General features: G+C 43.1%; 1 protein-coding gene across 1 annotated transcript in view; it reads right to left on the bottom strand.

The window, feature by feature from the left end:
- Window positions 1–1,088: 1,088 nt before the first annotated feature.
- The window catches only part of LOC135525049 (choline transporter-like protein 5-B), a 57,335-nt gene continuing 42,653 nt past the window's right edge, over window positions 1,089–15,770 (bottom strand). The window contains exons 9-22 of the mRNA XM_064952815.1: window positions 14,059–14,142; window positions 13,851–13,963; window positions 13,101–13,238; window positions 9,148–9,247; window positions 8,319–8,411; window positions 7,950–8,037; window positions 5,899–6,161; window positions 5,226–5,320; window positions 5,015–5,118; window positions 4,766–4,839; window positions 4,559–4,629; window positions 4,215–4,303; window positions 3,637–3,721; window positions 1,089–3,051 (exon numbers count right to left, since the gene is read on the bottom strand). Coding sequence (XP_064808887.1) covers window positions 2,939–3,051; window positions 3,637–3,721; window positions 4,215–4,303; window positions 4,559–4,629; window positions 4,766–4,839; window positions 5,015–5,118; window positions 5,226–5,320; window positions 5,899–6,161; window positions 7,950–8,037; window positions 8,319–8,411; window positions 9,148–9,247; window positions 13,101–13,238; window positions 13,851–13,963; window positions 14,059–14,142 — 1,510 coding nt within the window. The 3' untranslated portion in view covers window positions 1,089–2,938. The remainder of the gene's footprint in view (window positions 3,052–3,636; window positions 3,722–4,214; window positions 4,304–4,558; window positions 4,630–4,765; window positions 4,840–5,014; window positions 5,119–5,225; window positions 5,321–5,898; window positions 6,162–7,949; window positions 8,038–8,318; window positions 8,412–9,147; window positions 9,248–13,100; window positions 13,239–13,850; window positions 13,964–14,058; window positions 14,143–15,770) is intronic.

The raw sequence follows: 15,770 nt of genomic DNA, 5'->3' as shown, positions 1-15,770 counted from the left end.
TCCAAGACCCAATTGCACAGGGCAGGGTTGAGACCCAGGGCCTTAAGCTTAATCATGAGCTTGGAGGTTACTATGGTGCTGAGCTGTACTCAATGAACAGCATTCTTACATAGGATAGGGCAGTGTGCAGTGTGATGGCGATCGCATCGTCTGTGGACCTGTTGGGCCGGCATGCAAACTGAAGTGGGTCTAGGGTGGCAGGTAAGGTGGCAGTGGTATGATCATTGACTAGTCTCCCTAAGCACTTCATGATGACAGAAGTGAATGCTACAGGGGAATAGACTGTGTCCAATATGGACCTGAATTAGTATTTACCTCCATCTCTACTTGATCCTACACGGTTGTCTTCCCTATCACCTTTCCTCTGCCTCTGTCTATCCATACTCCTCCAGTCACCCTGTATCCATTCCTCTCTTCTTCTCTCGTCTATCTCTTGTCTTTCCTCCTCTTGTTGGTGTTCTTGTTGAGGATGTGTCTCAGGGTTCTGCTCATGTAGAAGGGTCTGGCTGCAGAGCCGTTGTTCACCTCGAGATCCACCACTGGGGACAGGAACACATAGCCAGTCACATACCACAGAAACTATGTTAAATACCCCCATGTATTTAGAAAGTTGGGCCATTGCGGTTTCTGCATTACGTCACATTTAAATGACAACACAACATTCTATGGCATCAGTGGCAGCGCCCCATTAACATTACAAGGGGAATATTCAAATAATGACATGTATAGAATTAGAACAATTCTAAAAGCTGGCCAAACTCTAAATACAAGACTCTGTATACTCATAACCTACTGCTAAACATTCTGAAACGCAGTCATATACCTCCAGCTCACTGTTATTGGAAATTCCTTCAAATCCATTTGAAATACCTAACTCAAGTTTAGATACTTACCCTCAAATCACTGTTTCATAAAAGTCCTCTTGATCCCAAACAAGACACCTCTGATTTCCTCAAACCCACTGTTTGATAACAGGCCTACCCCAAAAACTTGAATATCCCAAACCAACGATCAATTTATAATGTCATTAACCCTTAAATACAATATACAAATAGAATATACAAATTAGATATGAATCGCCTAGAAAATTTGCTAATGAAATCATTCACATTTATTTAAAAAAAGATTTCACATTTTCATGATGTCATTGATACAAAAAGTTATCCTGTACAAAAACATTAAATATCCTCAGAACAGATGTGTGTTACAGTACCTAGTATTAAAAACCGTACTACTGCAGTTCTGCACTATTCCATATAAAAATACCAAAAATGGCTTTAACATCCTTTTATAAATGGTATTTCAAAAGGTTCTCGGTGGTAGATCGTAAAACCACAACACAATAAAGAGGAACATTTCTCCATTTAGAACTAGGCACATTTACTAGCAACTGCAGTCGGAATCCCTGAAAGGTGTCAGGGTCCATTCAAATCATTCACCATGAGCATCAAATGTGTTCAGAAGTCTTGACCTCCCTGAGCCTACATTATAACTGTCACTTACAGTGTAAAACCAATATCTAGTGTTACACCTTACAGTGTAAAACCAATATCTAGTGTTACACCTTACAGTGTAAAACCAATATCTAGTGTTACACCTTACAGTGTAAAACCAATATCTAGTGTTATACCTTACAGTGTAAAACCAATATCTAGTGTTACACCTTAGTGTAAAACCAATATCTAGTGTTACACCTTACAGTGTAAAACCAACATCTAGTGTTACACCTTACAGTGTAAAACCAAAACATCCTTCAAGTGTCTGTAACCATGTAATTTGTATTAATTTATTTGACCTTTATTTAACTAGGCAAGTCAGTTAAGAACAAATTCTTATTTTCAATAACAGCCTAGGAACAGTGGGTTAACTGCCTTGTTCAGGGGCAGAACAACAGATGTTTACCTTGTCAGCTTGGGGATTCAATCTTGCATCCTTTCAGTTACTAGTCCAATGCTCTAACCACTAGGCTACCTGCCGCCCCACAATTTAGGAGTATGTCCAGTTTATCTATCCGTAGCATTGCACGTTAAGTTTTGAACTGTGTCTGGAACAGTGCCAATAAATATGGTGGACCAAAAGTGCCTCTTCAACCAAAGACTAAACAGCCATTAAAATAATCATGCTAGACAGAAAAGCCACCTCTGGGTTATTTTCCAACACATGAGAGCGCCTAAAAATAGCTCTGGGATGAAGTTTCCCCTTGGTACAGATCTCGGATCAGCTTCCCCAAACCTAACCTTAAACCATTTTTGAGGAAAATGCTAAACTGACTCAAGATCAGTGTCGAAGGGCAACTTCACCCTACACATGACCTTACATTACAGTACATGGAACCATTGCACAAACACAGTAGTGTCACATGGGGGCGCCCTTGCCTTGCATCACCCCACAACCATCTGCAAAACTACACCAATTGCATCCGAAATACAGAGATCTCCTTCTGCAGTGTATGTGCCTCTTGCAGTGTATTGGGCTAATGGCAATTTCACCCACGTCCACTGTGCTGCTGCAGCGCTCTCTAAGTAAGGCAGAGGCCAGCAGAGTGTCGACACAACAAAGGGACAGAAGCACGGCAGAGAAAAAAGGCTAATATTAGAAGTATCAGCGGCGGTGCAGGCGGTGAGAGGGAGGAAGTTGAACAGAGCTACGCCTCTTTCTAAATCCCACCCACATACACCACCCTCTTGGGTCCTGCCATGTCCTGGTCAGTCCTGACCAGTCAGGTCACCTCCATGCATGAGTCCAGCCCAGCCATATGGCCCTGCTCTAGTATCCTCCAGAACACAATCACCCGCACACACAGATGCTGAATGGGACAGTCCTTCGGTGTATCAAGTGTTCTGGCTATCAGGAGAAAGAGGTTCAGTGTTGTGGCCTATAGGAGAAAGAGGTTCAGTGTTGTGGCCTATAGGAGAAAGAGGTTCAATGTGGTGGCCTATCAGGAGGAAGCGTAGAGCTTGGAGCCCTGCTCTCTGCGGAGGATCCTGTGCAGTTGAGGGGACATGTAGAAGGGCTTGAGGGGTGAGCCGTCGTTCCTCTCCAGGTCTTCACCTGATCCAGGACCGACGGAAGACAAAGCATTGTCACAGAGGAGGAGAAAAGGAGGAAAGGAGCAGACAACGTATAGGTAGGAAGGCAGAGAGAGAAAGAGAGAAAGAGAAAGGAGTTTGAGCCAAACGATTTAGAAAGCCAAGCAGGGAAATTAATTAGGAAAAAAAGTTGATATAGGTTTCAGTCAGACAAAATGGCCAGTGCATTATAGCCAACTGGTTCAGTGATTAGTATGCAGCAGAGGAAAAGTTTGATAAATAGAATGCATATAGCACAGGCCCTATACAATAGTATTCACTGCAAGAACATGCAATATAAATGATTCAATTGGTAAAACAATGACAGTAGTGTAAAAATATAAAAAAATCACGCAGTGCAAGAACAACCTTTTTCTGTCTTATGAAAAAAACTGTACACCGCTATTGATATAATAGAGAGCAACATGAAGTAGAAATGAGGAAGCATTCAATTAGCTCACAACGCTGCAGTCAGTTCCAACACAAACCCTGTACTCCATGTGTATCATATAAACACCCTCACACCCCAGACTGGCCTGCATTTAAAAGAGATGAATGGTGTACTTACAGAAACAAAGGAATAATGTGTCCACACACATAGCATAGACGTTGAAGAAGCCATGGGCGATCAGGTAGGATCCAAATATCACCGTCTGACAATGGCAGAAAAGTCCAAGTCAGTAAGCACAATAAAGCTTACCGTATGCTTCCCAGTCAAAACAGATTATGCATATATTATCACAAAATTGTGTGACGTTTGTGATATTTTTGGTGTTCGGGAGTTTTTGTTCCAGCTGTTTGTGCAGATAAAAACATTTCTTGGGGCAAGTCGAAGTTTAGTTGATTAGACAATAGTATTACTCCTAGTCGGAGTGGGAATGTGAAGTGTTTGTCATTCAACGAGTGATGACTAGTTTTCATGCACATTTTTTCTGCACCAAACATCTTAGCTAAATGTAAAATTGTGCGAACAACATTAACATTGCTGTTTTTTTCTAGTTATTCAAGTGAATGTCTTTAGGGAGTATGAGAGCACAGAAGTCGCTTCGCCTAGCCAAGTTCGGCTACAAGCAAACAGAAACTAAGTATGCGGGCGCATTTATCAACAAGCAATGCTGACTCATATGATGTAAGTCTATTTCTTACCAGTAGGGGGACCCAGTAGTAATTTAGTGATGGCACCTCCTCTTGAATAACTGGAATCTTACGGGTGAAGAAGAAGAATGCTAGAACACCTGGGGGGCAAAAAAATCGGAATCTTTAATAACAAAATAACAACCTGAGCAAACACTGACAAATGTACAATTAGTGTAACATAGTATCTATGAGCATTGTCTTATAGAGAACGCCTCTGCCGAGTACGTTATGGTACTATTTTCCAGCGTGTGTTGTTTGTTTAGCCTTGTTCATGCATTGGGTAATTTTAACATCAGCCCTCATAGTTAAACATACCACAATGTTATCACCAGTGTGTGGGAAAGGGAACTCACCAACACTCCCTGAAATAAGCACTTTTCCCAAGAAGAGGAGAAAGTCTGTCACCTTATCCAGCACTGCCACCCTACAGAGGAGACACCTCATTGGAGGAGCCCAGAAGCCCAGAGAGAGACCGTCACCACCATGAAAGACAGACAGACACAAAAAACTGTCTGAGGGACAGACAATCAAACGAACCGATACAAAAGACCTTGTCTTACCTTACTACGTTCCTCATCAGGAGGAAGAAAGCATCTTTGGCCGAAGTGCAGAAGCTCTTTCCATATATCGCCATCTAGGGTGAGAAATTCAAAGTAAGACCATGTTATTCACGATTCCAACACTTTCTGTGCGATGGTTATCAAATAGCATGATCACAAGAGTAATGGGTGTACTAACTACTGAAATGCCTCAAAGGTACTGGATGGATAGTATTGAAAAATATTTTGACTGAAACTACCCAGACTCACCATGATGTAGGAGTTCCTGTTCATGAACTTGATGAAATGTTCCAGGCACCAGAAGCAGCATTTGAGACAGCAAATCAGGAAGCGGGCAAAAGCATTGTGAGCACCTGAAAAATACATGATGATCATCTTCAAGAAAACATGCCATATAAATATAGAGTACTGTATGTAAACATACGAAAGGCAGTGGGTTAAGTACGAGCAGAAAACCCACCTTTGAGTTTGTGATCCAGATACTCTAGAACGATGCGAAACATCTGCACAAAGGCCAGGATCAGAGAGCCAAATGCCAGAGAGCCTGTGTGGTACCTGGGAGATACACAATACACTGTATTACTAATACAAAATAGAGCATCAGCAAACCACTCGCCCACACAACGCCATACACGTGGTCTGCGGTTGCGATGCCAGCTGGACGTACTGTCAAATTCTCTAAAAGAACATTGGAGGCGGCTTATGGTAAAGAATTGAACACTAAATTCTCTGGCAACAGCTCTGGTGGACATTCCTGCAGCCAGCATACCATTTGCACAGTCCCTCAAAACTAGAGACATCTGTGGCATTGCATAGTGAAAAAACTGCACATTTTAGTGTCCTGTTATTGTACCCAGCACATGTGTAATGATCATATTGTTTAATCAGTTTATTGACATGCCACACCGGTCAGCTGGATGGACTAATTTAGCAAACGAAAAATGCTCACTAACAGGGATGTAAACAAATTTGTGCAGAAAACGCTTATGAAACATTTCTGTGATCTTTTATTTCAGCTCATCAAACATCGGACCAACACTTTCCATGTTAGTTCATATTTTTGTTCAGTGTCCAACTCAACACCATCTTCACCTTCCTTATACGTTAAAACCTATATGACTGAGACAGCCTACCGTACAGCCCTGCTAAAGGAGGAAAACAAGGGGCATGATGGTATGTCTTGGGGCTTCCTCAGGGCCCAGTAGTAGGAGGCGAAGGCCCCGGCCAGGGTGCACTGTCCCAGGGCGATGGTGAAGTTGACCAGCCACAGGAACACCAGCAGGTTGCACAGCTGCAGCACAATGATGTAGTGGTGGAAGAGGCTCTCGCCGCCGTAGAAGGCAAAGGTGCACTGGGAGCCTGGACACACCATGGTCACGTTGGTCTGACTGAACTTCTGGGGAGATATAGGGGTAAGTTATTGGGTTAGAAGGAAATCGCACCCTATTCTCTATTTACTTCTGGCCAGAGTTTAGAATGGCACACTATTCCCTATACAGTTCACTACCTTTGGCCAGAGTTTACAAAGGAAACTCCCCGTCTTAGGTCAGTTAAGATCACCACTTTAATTTAAGAATGTGAAATGTCAGAATAATAGTAGAGAGAATTATTTACTTCAGCTTTTCTTTCTTTCATCACATTCCCAGTGGGTCAGAAGTTTACATACACTCAATTAGCATTTGGTAGCATTGCCTTTAAATTGTTTAACTTGGGTAAACAATTTCAGGTAGCCTTCCACAAGCTTTCCACAATAAGTTGGGTGGCTCATTCCCAATTGTGGCCCATTCCTCCTGACAGAGCTGGTGTAACTGAGTCAAGTTTGTAGGCGTCCTTGCTCGCACACACTTTTTCAGTTCTGTCCACAAATTGTCTATAGGTTTGAGGTCAGGGCTTTGTGATGGCCACTCCAATACCTTGACTTTGTTGTCCTTAAGCCACTTTGCCACAACTTTGGAAGTATGCTTGGGGTCATTGTCCATTTGGAAGACCCATTTGTGACCAAGCTTTAACTTCCTGACTGATGTCTTGAGTTGTTGCTTTAATATATCCACATACTTTTCCACCCTCATGATGCCATCTATTTTGTGAAGTGCACCAGTCCCTCCTACAGCAAAGTACCCCCACAACATGATGCTGCCACCCCCGTGCTTTATGGTTGGGATGATGTTCTTTGGCTTGCAAGCCTCCCCCTTTTTCCTCTAATCATAACGATGTTCATTATGTTCAAACAGTTATATTTTTGTTTCATCAGACCAGAGGACATTTCTCCTTACTTCCTTGCTGAGCAGCCTTTCAGGTTATGTCGATATAGGACTCGTTTACCTGTGAATATAGAACATTTTGTACCTGTTTCCGCCAGCATCTTCACAAGGTCCTTTGCTGTTGTTCTGGGTTTGATTTGCACTTTTTGCACCAAAGTACGTTCATCTCAAGGAGACAGAACGCATCTCCATCCTGAGTGGTATGACAGCTGCGTGGTCCCATGGTGTTTATACTTGCATACTATTATTTGTACAGATGAACGTGGTACCTTCAGGCGTTTGGAAAATGCTCCCAAGGATGAACCAGACTTGTGGAGATCTATAATTTTTTCCTGAGGTCTTAGCTGATTTCTTTTGAGTTTCCCATGATGTCAAGCAAATAGGCACTGAGTTTGAAGGTAGGCCTTGCAATACATCCACAGATACACCTCCAATTGACTCAAATTATGTCAAATAGCCTATCAGAAGCTTCTAAAGCCATGACATCATTTTCTGGAATTTTCAAAGCTGTTTAAAGGCACAGTCAACTTAGTGTATGTAAACTTCTGGCCCACTGGAATTGTGATACAGTGAATTATAAGTTAAATAATCTGTCTGTAAACAATTGTTGGAAAAATTACTTGTGTCATGAGGAAAGTAGATGTCCTAACCGACTTGCCAAAACTATAGTTTGTTAACAAGAAATTTGTGGAGTGGTTGAAAAACGAGTTTTATTGACTCCAACCTAAGTGTATGTAAACTTCTGACTTCAACTGTATCCACAGCTGGGTGATGTGTACTGCTGCCAAGCACACTGAGCTGAATTTCAATAAGCTGCTGTAATTCAGGGTTTCAAGGCCAATAACATACAGTATTCTAGGATTGTGCAATACAGCAATAATGTCAATGTGACAAAGAGGAAGACAGTAAAAAGAAAAGCCAACCTCTGGATCACAGCTGAGGTTGGCATACATGCATTTGTCCTGCGTCGACATGACCTTGTAGACAGCATCACCAGATGACGCTAAGAAGCTGAGGGCAAAACCAGTCAAGGGCAACACAGCGCAGTGATAAGCAGTGATAAGAAACAAAATGTGTGCCTGCCTATGAGCCATCTACATTGGGATTTCCACTACGGGTTCAGCAGTTTCAATAGGTTCAATTTATCCAGTCTTTATCTCTATGATGCCATTGGTGACAGTTCAGGATGCTTCACGTGTAGCTACAATGGGCAATGCTGCATGTAAAGATAACTGTGTAAAAATGTACACACAGTGAGGACGAGGCTGAGAAGACCTTCATAGAGAGGATACACAGCAATGACTGCCCAGTACGCTATGCAGATGGCCAGCAGCACAAAAGTGATGATCGGGTAGAAGAGAGTAGACATGATGTAACCAATGGCCCTGGAGAAAAGAGAGACACAGAGAAAGGGGGAGAAAGTAAGAAAAAAGAATAGTTAAAAGTTTGAACTCACAGATGCTGGTTTCATTGGAAGTGACACAACAAGATGTCTGACAAGATGTCTGACCCCTCCTGTCTCAGCCTCCAGTATTTATGCTGCAGTAGTTTATGTGTCGGGGGGCTAGGGTCAGTTTGTTATATCTGGAGTACTTCTCCTGTCCTTTTCGGTGTCCTGTGTGAATTTAAGTGTGCTCTCTCTAATTCTCTCTTTCCCTCTTTCTTTCTCTCTCTCGGAGGACCTGAGCCCTAGGACCATGCCTCCGGACTACCTGACATGACGACTCCGGACTACCTGACATGACGACTCCTTGCTGTCCCCAGTCCACCTGGCCGTGCTGCTGCTCCAGTTTCAACTGTTCTGCCTTATTATTATTGGACCATGCTGGTCATTTATGAACATTTGAACATCTTGGCCATGTTCTGTTATCATCTCCACCCAGCATAGCCACAAGAGGACTGGCCACACCACATAGCCTGGTTCCTCTCTAGGTTTCTTCCTAGGTTTTGGCCTTTCTAGGGAGTTTTTCCTAGCCACCGTGCTTCTACACCTGCATTGCTTGCTGTTTGGGGCTTTAGGCTGGGTTTCTGCACAGCACTTTGAGATATCAGCTGATGTACGAAGGGCTATATAAATACATTTGATTTGACTTAATCTCCTGAGGGAAGAACACGACTCACCTGCTCCCCTCCTTCAGCAGAGCGATGGCAATACGCACTCTCCTCCTCAGGAATATCAGGATTACTATGATGACCGCCTCAATGACTGATAGGGAGATCACTGCAATACAAATCATTATTGTTGAGTAGACAAATCTATGTTCCTTTACAGCAGAGGTGGACAACAACAACAAAATCGATCCTCTCAGGCCACAGCATCTCCTGGGATTTGCCAAATTAATTTAAACAATATCAGGTTTAATTTGGTATTTTATGTCAATTCAGGGCCCGTCTATAAAAGAGACCTTGGTCTCAGTATGACTCTCTGATAAAATAAAAGTTCAATAAAAATAAATCAATAAAATACAGTTAACAGGAAGGCCTACGGTTTCCCCGCTCTAAATCATTGGCTGATTGAGAAATAAGAACATAACCAGCAGACACAACCAACTGCTTCCAGCAACTTAGAGAGACCCTGCACCTTGTGAGACACAGAGTAAACTGAGTTGTGGCAGCCTTGTGCCAGGCTAGTGTGCTATGCCGTGCCGTGATTGTTACTGTTGATGATATCTGGAAATGTGCACGTCAACCCCGGCCCATCTACTGTTGCTCGCCCCAATTCTGACTTGTGCTCTAATATCTGCTTCACTGATTTCTGCTCTTGTAAAATAAAGTGTGGGTTCACAGCTCCAATTCAGATGTGTTGGTCATTACTGAGATGTGGTTAAGGAAGAGTGTTTTGAACACTGACGTTAACCTTTCTGGTTATCACCTTTTTCGGCAAGACAGATCTTCCAAAGGTGGGGGGGTGGCTATCTTCACCAAGGATCACCTTCAGTTTTCGGTTGTCTCCACCAAGTCTGTTTCCAAACAATTTTATTTGCTGGTTTTAAGCATTACATTTTCAAATATCTCTTTTTTTTCGATCTCCATCAGCACCGACCTGTACCCTACCTGCCCTAAGCTCTCTCCTGGCCCCTTACACTAAGTCTGAATTTGTCTTGCTAGGTGACCTCAACTGGGACATGCTTAAACCACCTGACCAAGTCCTAAATAAATGGGACTCCCTAAATCTTTCTCAGATTATTACCAATCCCACAAGGTATGACTCCAAACACCCAGAAAAGGCTACTCTCCTCGATGTGATCCTCACAAATAATCCTGATAGGTGTCAGTCTGGTGTTTTCTGTAATGACCTTAGTGATCACTGTTTTACAGCCCGTGGTCGTAATGGATGCTCAGTGAAAAGACCTGTCCTGATTTGTAATAGATGCTTGCTAAAAAACTTCAATGAGAAAGCCTTTCTTCATGAATTGGCCTCAGTAAAATGGTATAGAATCAGCTGGATCCCCTATGTCGAAGACGCTTGGACCTTCTTTTTTGATATTTTCAGTGGTATTTTTAACTACCACACCCCATAAAATTCTAATTAAAAACACTTTCAGCCCCTGGTTCAACCGTGATCTTTTTTTTCTTATTATTTAACCTTTATTTAACTAGGAAAGTCAGTTAAGAACAAATTCTTATTTTCAATGACGGCTTAGGAACAGTGCGTTAACTGCCTTGTTCAGGGCCAGAATGACAGATTTTTACCATGTCAGCTTGGGGATTTGATCTAGCAACCTTTCGGTTACTGGCCCAACGCTCTAACCAATAGGCTACCTGCCACCCCAAAATTACTCCACCTCAAGAATTCCATTTGGCGAAAGGCTCCGCACACGCATACTCAGGCTGACGGGCTATCGTTCAGGAAAATGAGAAATAAGTGCACTCAGGCTATCCGGAAGGCCAAAGTTACTTAATTTAAGGAGCAGTTCTCTCTCTATGGATCTAACCCCAAGAAGATACGGAAAATGGTTAACGACCTGGAGAATAATCCCTCCTCCTCACAACTGCCCATGTACCTTAATATTGATGATGTGGTTGTTACTGACAAGAAGCACATGGCTGAGCTCTTTAATCACCACTTCATTAAGTCAGGAGTCCTATTTGACTCAGCCATGCCTCGTTGCCCGTCCAACATTTCCACATCTCCCACCCCTTCTAATGCAACCATCCCCGATGCTCCTCCCTCTTTTTCACCTGCCCTGATACAAAGTTTCTCCCATCAGGCAGTCACTGACTCCAAGGTGCTAAAGGAGCTCTTTAAACTCGACCCACAAAAAACATCTGGGTCATCGCCAAGCCTGTCTCTCTTTTCTGGGGAGGTTCCCATTGCTTGGAAGGCAGCCACAGTTCGTCCTTTATCTAAAGGGGGAGATCAAGCTGATCCTAACTGTTATAGGTCTATATCTATGTTGCCCTGTTTATCAAAAGTGTTGGAAAAACTTGTCAATAGTCAACTGACTGGCTTTCTTGATGTCTATAGTATCCTCTCGGGTATGCAATCTGGTTTCTGCTCAGGTTATGGATGTGTCACTGCAACCTTAAAGGTCCTCGATTATGTCACCATTACCCTTGATTCTAAACAATATTGTGCTGCTATTTTTATTGACTTGGCCAAATCCTTTGATACGGTAGACCATTACATTCTTGTGGGCCGGCTAAGGAGTACTGGTGTCTCTGAGGGCTCTTTGGCCTAGTTTGCTAACTACCTCTCTCAAAGAGTGCAGTGTATAAAGTCAGAAAATCTGCTGTCTCAGCCACTGCCTGTCACCAGGGGTGTACCCCAATGCTCGATGCTGGGCCCCACGCTCTTCTCAATTTACATCAACAACATAGCTCAGGCAGTAGGAAGCTCTCTTATCCATGTATATGCAGATGATACAGTCTTATACTCAGCTGGCCCCTCCCTGGATTTTGTGTTAAATGTTCTACAACAAAGCTTTCTTAGAGTCCCACAAGGTTTCTCTACCCTTAACCTTGTGCTGGACACCTCCAAAACAAAGATCATGAGGTTTGGTAAGAAGAATGCCCCTCTTCCCACAGGTGTTATTACTACCTCTGAAGGTTTAGAGCTTGAGGTAGACACCTCATACAAGTACTTGGGAGTATGGCTAGACGGTGTCCTTCTCTCAGCACATATCAAAGCTGCAGCCTAAAGTTACATCTAGACTTGGGTTCCTCTATCGTAATCGCTCCTCTTTCAAACAAGCTGCTAAACTAACCTTGATCCAGATTACCATCCTACCCATGCTAGGCTACGGAGACATCATTTATAGACCGGCAGGCAAGGGTGCTCTCGAGCGGCTAGATGTGCTTTACCATTCGGCCATCAGATTTGCCACCAATGATCGATATAGGACACATCACTGCACTCTATACTCCTTTGTAAACTGGTCATCTCTGTATACCCGTCGCAAGACCCACTGGTTGATGCTTCTATATAAAACCCTCTTAGGGCTCACTCCCCCACATTCTGAGATATCTACTGCAGCCCTTATCCTCCACATATAACACCCGTTCTGCCAGTCACATTCTGTTAAAGGTCCCCAAAGCACACAGATTCCTGGGTCGCTCCTCTTTTCAGTTCGCTGCAGCTAACGACTGGAATGAGCTGCAACAAACACACAAACTGGACAGTTTTATCGCAATCTCTTCATTCAAAGACTCAATCACGGACACTCTTACTGACAGTAGTGGCTGCGTATTGTGATGTATTGTTGTCTCTACCTTCTTGCCCTTTGTGCTGTTGTCTGTGCCCAGTAATGTTTCAACCATGTTTTGTGTTGCTACCATGTTGTTGTTGTGTTGCTACTATGCTGTGTTGTCATGTGTTGCTGCATTGATATGTTGTTGTCTTAGGTCTCTCTTTATGTAGCATTGTTGTCTCTCTTGCTGTGATGTGTGTTTTTTCCTATATTTATGTGTTATTTTTAATCCCAGCCCCCGTCTCCGCAGGAGGCCTTTTGTCTTCTGGTAGGCCATCACTGTAAATAAGAATTTGTTCTTAACTGACTTGCCTAGTTAAATAAAGGTTCAATAAAATAAATAAATAGTATCCCTTGTGCTTAAATAGAGGGATGGTCACTCACTCATGATGAGCCAGGTTTGACTGAGCTGCAGGTAAACCCTGAAGTCCGTCTGAAAGCCGATGTCAGAGATGGTAACATCACCATCACTGTGTGGCTTCCCTCTCAGTGTACTGAACTCCCAGTAGCAGTGCCAGATCCCTGAGAGAGAGAGAGAGAGAGAGAGAGAGAGAGAGAGAGAGAGAGAGAGAGAGAGAGAGAGAGAGAGAGAGAGAGAGAGAGAGAGAGAGAGAGAGAGAGAGAGAGAGAGAGAGAGAGAGAGAGAGAGAGAGAGAGAGAGAGAGAGAGAGAGAGAGAGAGAGAGGAGAGAGAGAGAGAGAGAGAGAGAGAGAGAGAGAGAGAGAGAGAGAGAGAGAGAGAGAGAGAGAGAGAGAGAGAGAGAGAGAGAGAGAGAGAGAGAGAGAGAGAGAGAGAGAGAGAGAGAGAGAAAAAAAAGAGAGAAAAAAGAGAGAAAAAAGAGAGAAAAAAGAGAGAAAAAAGAGAGAAAAAAGAGATGAGAAGTTATCTGCTACATTTGGTTTTCCATGACAACAGGTGTTGGTTTGCCATGACAAGAGAGGTGTTGGTGACAGTTGGATGTTAGAAGATGTGGACACTGTCTCCCACAAATCTATATACAGTAGCGGTATGTTACCTTAAATACAGTATGGGCTGGTGGAGTGTGGGTACTGTACTCAGACTAAAGACGTCTCTTTTACTGAGGCTAAAGTTGCTGTTGATTAGTGGCAGAGTGTACTGTATTGCATTACTAACCATAGCCCACCACAGCGAGGACTCCAAAGATGATGAGCCACAGGAGAACTCCGGCTGTGAACCGTAGCAGCAGGATAAAAGCCAGGCTGACCACCATGGTTATCACCAGACCTCTAGACACACACACACACACACCTTTATGCCAGAGTGAAAACCACAGTAAAACACACATATGGCACTCACAGACACACAGGGACGCAGGTCTTACAGTAAGATCCAGTACCAGGAGCTGGCGTAATCCTCAAATATCTTCATGCCAACCTCCTTGGCATCTAGCAGACTGGTAATGCCACTGTGAGAGAGGAAGAGGGGGAGTGGGATAGACAAATATAGTAGGGTGGGAGAATTGTGGAAAGAAAAAAGGTAGATCGAGAGGGAGATGAAGGGAGAAATGAGAGAGAGTGAGGACATGTCCACAGAGGGAGAAACATTGACTTATACTGACCGTAACAGTGACTCACTCATTCACACAGCAGGTCATGACACATTGCAGATTATGAGGGGGTTGTACAACCCTGGGAGACTGCACAGGTTGTAGGCAGGCCTCCCTTATAAATGTCACAAGTCAACATCGGTGTTATCAAAGTGCTAGGAAGCAGTAGGTTACTACTCTACAGTTACCAATTCATTGTCTGATTAGAACAGGACAAAGAAATGGATTATTAAATATTCCTGAACCTCTTTCCTGAACTGGAAGGTTGCAAGTTCCTGAGCCTCTTTCCGTGGGTTAACCTTGTCAGCTTGGGGGTTTGAACTTGCAACCTTCCAGTTACTAGTCCAACACTCTAACCACTAGGCTACCCTGCCACCCCATTACATGTACAAGCAGGGTATGGTAATGGTTCAATGTACAAGCTGGAGAAAGAGGTAAAAACCACCTAGAATACTTTGATCAGAAATCCACGGTAACTACAGAGATTCTGTAAAATCATGCAAATATCTGGCTTTGTGATTCCTCATTATTGCATAAAGTAAACTGGCAACGTTAACACAAGTTATATTGTTCATAATTTGAATTGTAGATATCTGAACTAAAATGTTCCCCGATGCTTTTGCTCACTAGACTTTCAGCCTCTACAGGACTGGTGGACAACAGTAGCATGAGACTAGAACCAACCTTCCACTGAAACTGTGTAGGATGCCTCTGGAGTCAAGCACTAATCTGTTTTATGAGGACAGCTACCTCATGTCAGGAGCAAAGCTCACGCTAGGCGTTCATTTAATCTGGGCCATCGTACTTCTATAAAAATCACTATAGTAGCACAAAATACAATTTACATACGTAATTTTGTTGTTATGAAAAAAAGAGTCCCTGATCTCCATCAGTACTAATGAAACCATTTGTTAACTTGTATTTAACCAGGGAAAAACACATTGAGACCTAGGTCTCATTTGCAAATGTGCCCTGGGAACGATACAACAAATAAAATTAGACCATTTAAAACACAAAATTAAATATAAATAGAAAATATATACACAATCAAACAAAACAAACACCTTTATCACTATAAAAATCCCTAACATCTCTCCTAAACTGACCCAGAGACAACAACACATCCAAACATTACTTGGAGATTATTCCACATGATAGGGACCTGGTAGGAATAGGCAGATTCACCCAACTCTGTGGATACATGTGGAGTGCTGTGCTAATGTGCCTAATGCACTCCACAGACCAGAATTTAACAGATGGAGTTCAGCCAAACCTCCAGTCGAAAGCAAAATAATAGATGCTATTTTGAAGTGGTTGGTTGTAGGAAGTGTAATTGGCCTGAAATGCTCTGTCCTTGGACAGCTTGTTGAAGCGCTTGACATTCTGGGGGAAATATGGGAAAGGCACTGGGGAGGACAAATCACGTGTAAGGGTGAGACGAGCCCAGCCATGCCTGAGGAGTTCACCACCAGGTGAAAAGCTGAGAG

This window comes from Oncorhynchus masou, chromosome 31, assembly GCF_036934945.1.
Source record: "Oncorhynchus masou masou isolate Uvic2021 chromosome 31, UVic_Omas_1.1, whole genome shotgun sequence".
In the NCBI taxonomy this organism is placed as follows: Eukaryota; Metazoa; Chordata; class Actinopteri; order Salmoniformes; family Salmonidae; genus Oncorhynchus; species Oncorhynchus masou.
The sequence above is the reverse complement of the archived record's forward strand: the minus strand, read 5'-3'. Positions and strand labels throughout refer to the sequence as shown.